The following is a 6732-nucleotide window of genomic DNA, read 5'->3' as shown; positions in this document are numbered from 1 at the left end:
GCTTCAACTCTTGTTGTAGACAGTGCGACAGGCGAAAGAGCGCTTTGCGCCAGTTTATATTTTAAGAAACAAGCAGAGAACCACACACATCACAGGCATAGAAAAACTGACAAGTTCTTTTATGCATTCGCCTAAGGCGACTCGAAGGCGATAGCCATCCTGTGTTGACTATTTTACCATCATCGTCATCACCATCATCATTAGCTTGACAAGTCACGTGAATAGTTACAACCTTTTGATGCTCTGGCTGCTGCTGATGATGATAACTCAGCCATTTCTAATGGTTTGACAGCTTTCGACGTTGCATTCTTTATGCAGTTGACATGGGGCGACACCTGGTGCAATTCTACGCTTCTCCCATGCAATATTACGTGTGTTAAACTCTGCCCGACGACAACGACAATACAGGGTCTTTTTCCAAAGCTATTTCAAGTACTGGCATAGCTCTGCCGTAGAATACTTGACTGCCACGCAGTACCTTACTTTTTGTCTCATTTTTATTAAACAAACTTATTATTAAAGTAACGTGTGTTTTGGATTTTTGAAGGTCAGCATCTGGTGACGCACTTAAAGGGGCCCTGCAGCACTTTTCGAGCATGGTTAGAAAACGCTGCCGATCGGTAGTCAGGGCACCTGAGAACATGTGAGCCGAACATTATAGCGCAGCGCGTGGCCTGAAATTTACCATTCATTTTCAAAGTCAGCTAGAAATCGCTCACTCTTCTCTCGACAAATGATGCCGTGATCCAAAAAGACCGCGCCATAAGCACATAGTCCACGGCCATTGGCTAATTTGAGCATCGTGAGCTGCATAGTTACCACGGTCGCTTCGAGATGCCGCGAGGTGCCCGCGCTGCACTCCATGGTGCTAGAATTACACACAGTATAGAATTACACCAGCACGCTACCGATCACACTGAAAGTAAGCGTAGCTTTTTGTCCGCTTCTATACCCCCCCCCCTCCTTCCTTGCTTAGGTTTCAGCGCGCTAGCTGGTGCGAAAAGAGAAAGAAAGCGCTTAAACCGTGCGATAAATCCACGTAACTCCGCTCGTATTTGACGGATTCTAAAAATATTTGCGCCAGTCTATTCGTGAGGCAATAAACTATATATACTTTAATGAAATCATTTGATTATTACCTTGAACATTGAAGCAGGGCCCCTTTAAGGTTTTCGCCTTAATATGCGTTACACTTAGGATTCGCGCGCCTTGCCGTTTTTCCAGACCAGATTACGCTGCGACGCGCCTTCGTTCAAACTCCGTCACTTCTTTGTTACGGTAAGTGTCGGCCTGACATCACAGAGCGGCCGTCTTGCTCGCCCTGGCGCGCTAGGTTTCAATATCTCCATTGAAATTTGAAGATGAGTATGTTAAATTACGTGCGATTATTCGTTATCTTTAAAGGGTATGCCATGTAATGTGATGCGCTAGAACTTTGCCATATAAACAACTGCCCTAAAGTCAGTTATCAAGTCATCGTTAATTAGTCATTGTAATTTAACCTTAGTAGCGGCCAAGCATTTCCGCCCTAGAGTTTGACTGTGAGGACGACAGGTCCACGGTTGTCATAGAACTTTTAATTAAAAAATATCGATTGCCTAAAAACGCCCTGTAGAAGAGTGCGGCACAGCCACCGGTCTTACCGTGTCAAAGTGGCAGCGGGCTATGCAAGACGAATGCTACGTCCCGTAATCTCTCACATTAGTCAAAACTTTTTAACATTCACAGAGAAGAATAAATTGCTATCCAGTATAATACCCATGCGGTATAGCGATGCAAGTTCAGAAGTGTGCCATTTAAAAAGTGTTCCAACGCACACATGTCTGCAAAAAGTGCTTACAACACTCTTTGACTATGCCTTACTCTTTGCTCAAATATGAGTGTGCTGTGAACAACTGCTAAATGGACCATTACCAACTCGTCCAAGCTTCATCTTTTTCCCGTCAGAAACATGCATTAACTTCAAATAGTTACTTGGCTTTGGTCAAATCTGGCGCAAGTAAAGACTGACGTGAACATGGCCAAAACGCCCATTGCGTTTCCTTGGGTGCGTTCACGTCGCTCGTTACTATAGCGTCATCCGTTAAAGACATGTCGTGGCTTGAAGTTAAGGCGCATTTCTGAATACAGTGGTAACACAGTAAGGTGGAGCGGTAAATGTTTGTGTCGCTGCATGCTATTTCTTTCCTGACGTGTTAACTGCGTTTACACTACTTACCACAAAGTGCCTTGAATAGCAGGCCAGGGACACATCTCTAGTATATTATTATGGTCTGTACTCTGCGTCTCTCTAAGCTAATAGAAGCATACGCAATGAAGCTAACTTCTGAGCAAACAAACTCCCATCGCATGAGTTTTTAAAGTTATATTTTTGGCTGTTAGATTAGGCAGCGGAAAGGCCTTCGCTTCACCATTACCATTGATAAACAAGACATATACAGTGCAATAGGCACCGTACACTCGAGTTTTCCACTGCGACTGCAGCGCCAGAACGCCAAAGCGTAGCGGATAAAAAAAGCAATAATGAGACGGGATCGGTCAAAATGGAACGTGATGCGCGCGTCGCCCTCCGTGCATGAGTGGGCGGATTGTGGCCGGGCTATACACGGGGGACGCGTGCGCGCGTCTGTTTTCTGCATGCCACTAACGGCCAATATCAGCGAACTTGGGACGGGCCAGTGCGAGCATCAGTGGACGGTGCCTATAGGGTGGATAAGTGGGCTTATTGGTACTCTATTATCACAAAACTCTCAGACGGAAAGAACGACATAAGACGAAGTGTGGTTCCTTTTTCTTCGTCTTGTGTCTGTCTTGCGATTGAAGTTTTCTAGCAAAGATGTGTACAACTAGGTGCCATACTGGCATTCGCACGTTTGCAGCTGACTGAAAACCGGCAATTCATGGCTCGCTTGGCCATACTGCGGGGCGAGTCGCGGCCGAGGCTGCAGCAATTATGCACGGACAACGACTCCTACGGACGTATAATACAGATGCACATTTTTATTGCAAAAAATACATTTTCTTGTAAAAAAAAAAGGTATTTTAAATTGTGCGACGTTGCATTTTCATTTTTGGTAAGTCGAGCTGAAGTTTCTTCATCAGCTTTATGGTTTTCTTCTGTCTTCGGTGGATATGAGGGGAGAGTGGGAGTACAGCATGAGCAGCAGGTGATTAAGATTAAAAGACGACTAGACGTGATGCTTCAGACCTGAAAAACAGAGACAAAAAGCAATGCAAGTCAACAAAAGGGAGACTTTGAAATTGTTTGTTTAGCCCACCAGTGCATGCAACGGCGCATTGCTTACACCATATTTCGCATACTTTTTCTCGACCGCCGTGCTAGGCTTCTCTGTTATCAGAAATCATTACTTCCTGATTCGCACGTTGTCTACTGTTTCCTTAGCCAAACGTAAATTGTCGGATAAGAATAGATCCCTCTACGGCTACGTTTAAACATGGTATGACCAGTCAGACAGTAAGTCATCATACACTAGCGCGGAGGTTCTTCACCAGGCGTTCGAAAACAGAACATTAATCAATATATAACAACGCTACATATTACAATATACCAGTAAAAATTATGAATCGCATACTAGTGTTTCGCGATCATGGCACTAGCTTTTTGTTATCGATAAAAGGCCTACGAAAGTAGAAGACGCCGATAAGGATGGTTTCCTTGCCTTCTAATATCCAACTCCGCCGCCGAATTGTTGGCCGTGGCTCTGGCTTCCGAAGCCGGACTTGTGACCCGCGGAGCCACCAGCGAAGCCACCCGAGTGCTGACCGAAACCGGTTCCGTAGCGGTTCGAGTCGGTCTTAGAGAAGCCTGTGCTGGAGCTGTACCCCTGCTGGTTGTTGTAGCCCTGAACGTTCCTGAAAGCGTCACCTCCGGAGAAGCCTCCAGAGCCCTGGTTGTACCCACTGGCTCCTTGTTTGAAGCCACCCTGGAAGCCTCCGGCACTTTGCCCGTAGCCAGCACCATAGCCACCGCCATAGCCACCACCACCGTAGCCGCCGCCGAGACCGCCACCGTAGCCGCCGAGACCACCACCGTAGCCGACTCCACCGACGGGACCAACGCCTCCGACGCCTCCGATGGGGACACCTCCGATTGGTACACCGCCACCGACTCCGGGTCCGATACCTCCGCCGTACACGCCAGGGCCACCATAGCCACCGAGGAGGCCTCCACGGCCTTCTACCTTCTCATCCTTGCCGGCAGCCTTCTCGTCCTTCTTGGCTTCTTCGGCGAAGGCAAGGCATGCTACGCCGGCGAACACAGCAAGGTACAAGAGCTGCGAATAGACATCAAGACGAGCGTTCATATCTCTCTTCGTTTTATTCTTTCAATCTCCTCTAAACTCAAGTTTAAAATCGACCTTGTAGTGGTTCGCAGTCTTGAACAGTTTTTTTTTTGCTTACTGCACTGTTGAGCATTGTGTGTATGTACTAACACATTACGAGAGTAGAGGTCTGAGCACGTTGAATCGTGCTGCTCGTGTGAATGCGTTGGCACAGTTGACACAATCATTGGTTCCATCCAAATGATTAAATATTATTCAAGATAGACATCAGTACAATACAGAAAATAAAGCCAATTGCCGATAGTGCAACTGAGAGTACCAGGAGGTCGACTGGTGCTCGGAATTGCAATGGGCGCTCAACTCTGTTCTGTGCATCTTTAGCATAACGACCCAGCTTAAGCCTTTTGTGTATGCATGGTAATCTCAGAAACAACATATTGAACCTTCCGGTCAGTCACCTCTGACTTCAACATTGAGCACTTTGGCATGTAAGTCTGGCTACTCTACTACACAAGACATCCTTAGGGTAAATGAACCAGATAGGGTGGAAATGGCGAGGGTGGCTATCGAAGGTAGCGTCAATAAAACGAAAGAATGGAAAGAAGAAATATGGTAGACAATAGATTCAGTAAAGCCAGTTTAACTCCAACAGTCTAAGTGACTGCTTGCCGCTGCCCCGTTTCTAGGGTTTCAAAAGGGGGTGCGATTAGAAATCATCATCATCGCAACAAAACAATACTGAGCGCATGAAGACACGTTGCTTACAAAGTTCGTAAGCAACTTGGTTGAGAGAGGCATTTACTATCAGAGGCGCAAATAGGTAAACCACACGAGCCTCACCTTCATGTTTAAGCAGGACGCCCGTCGTCTGTGATCAGCGAAATAATATTGACTTGATCTTTCGGAGCTGATCTAAAGTTTTTGCCGAGCGCACTAGCTTTTATAGACAGACTGGCATTGTGTGGAGAGAGGTACCGAAGGTAAAAGAAAGAAAATCTGGGAATCGAGCCACAGGATGACGTCGCGGCGCGAGAAAAAGGCGCGCAACACACAAAGATGGACGCAACAGCCACTTTCTCTGCCGCTCACTCATCGGCTGCGTGGCAAGAGGACACACATGCGAGGGGGGAGGTGAGGGCTCGTTTGGCCTTGCAAGTGCTGTCAGCAGCACGCGGTGGCACGGGCACGAGCATTGGCGCGGAAACGGTGGGTATACTCTCCCCCACCCAGCCGCTGCCCTTCCCCCATGCTCCGTTGCTGGCTCATGACGTCCGAGTGATTATTGGTTCACTTCTGTTTCTTTGCTCTGTTTTTCCTGCTTTCTTTTTTATTTTCATCTCCCTCGTCCCTCCACTTCTGTTCACTCGGTTACGCGTGTGGTAATCTCGAGTGGTCATTTTCCCAGCTACATCCAAACCAAAGAGCACGCCGGGGAAGCTAGATAAACGATAAAGTGATGGACTCTCATGCATAATTTATGCCCCGTTACGAAGCGTTGTCTCGCGACGATTGTACGCGACCCAGACGAGCAGTTGCAGAGTTCACGGCAACAAGGACCGGATCATTTCCATTTCCAGGGAAGAAACAGCTATGCGAACTTAAGTACAAAGGGCAAAAAAAAAAAAAACGAGAATCCCGGAATCTGAAGCGGAAAGAAACGGGCTTTCCGAATGGGAAAGCCGAGTTGCGTAAATGGGCCGCTACTCCGGGCGCTCCTGAAGAAGTGATGTTGTCTTGAGGGCAAGTTTTGTTTGTTTCCAAGTGTTGAACGCTGCACGAGTATACGCATACTGCAAGGGTACTTCCAACGGATCTGAGACCAGGAAGCGGAACGAATTCCGTTTGTGAAGTACACATGATCCGAGGGAATTCCCAAATATAAATGCAGAATATACAATAGGCTTCTACATCTTCCGAGGAGTCCAAAATGTTAGCGGAAAAAACTTTGGTTACAATTTTAGCCGAAAATTCAGGCACGACGAAAGTGGTTAACGAGTGCCTCCGAAGAGCACGCGGTGCGAAAGTTATACAGGAGCTGGGATCGCTTCTTGCTCTGACCCGCCTCTCTAGCTCAGCTCATCATTATCGATAACGTGATGGAAGGATAGCCATACTGTTTCGTAGGTCTATTTTAGATATTTCTTGAAGAGCGCCACACCGCACAAATCAACATCAGTCTTCAAGTGTGGAGTTTAAGGCACCGCATATGGCTTACATCCATATTTCTATAGTTGTAGTTGTATAACTATTATAATTGAGATACAAGGCTTTCGTCTTTGTCAGTGCAAGTTGAGTAATTCCATCGAAACAAAGAAGGGAACCAAATTCCGCTTGCGAATGTAAAGTGATTGCGGTTATTGCACTCTTTGTATAAAAGGAGGAGCCATGGAACTATACGTGAGTTATTAGACATTTACGTGCACTTACT

At 46.7% G+C, this 6732-nt stretch overlaps 1 protein-coding gene across 1 annotated transcript; it reads right to left on the bottom strand.

The window, feature by feature from the left end:
• Positions 1-3679: 3679 nt before the first annotated feature.
• LOC119394734 (uncharacterized) lies at positions 3680-4109 on the bottom strand (the record flags this gene model as incomplete). Its single annotated transcript, XM_037662044.2, has 1 exon — positions 3680-4109. A coding segment is annotated over one exon (426 nt), but the record flags the coding sequence as incomplete, so codon positions are not given.
• Positions 4110-6732: the final 2623 nt, after the last annotated feature.

This window comes from Rhipicephalus sanguineus, chromosome 1 (genome assembly GCF_013339695.2).
Source record: "Rhipicephalus sanguineus isolate Rsan-2018 chromosome 1, BIME_Rsan_1.4, whole genome shotgun sequence".
Lineage (NCBI taxonomy): Eukaryota > Metazoa > Arthropoda > Arachnida > Ixodida > Ixodidae > Rhipicephalus > Rhipicephalus sanguineus.
The sequence above is the reverse complement of the archived record's forward strand: the minus strand, read 5'-3'. Positions and strand labels throughout refer to the sequence as shown.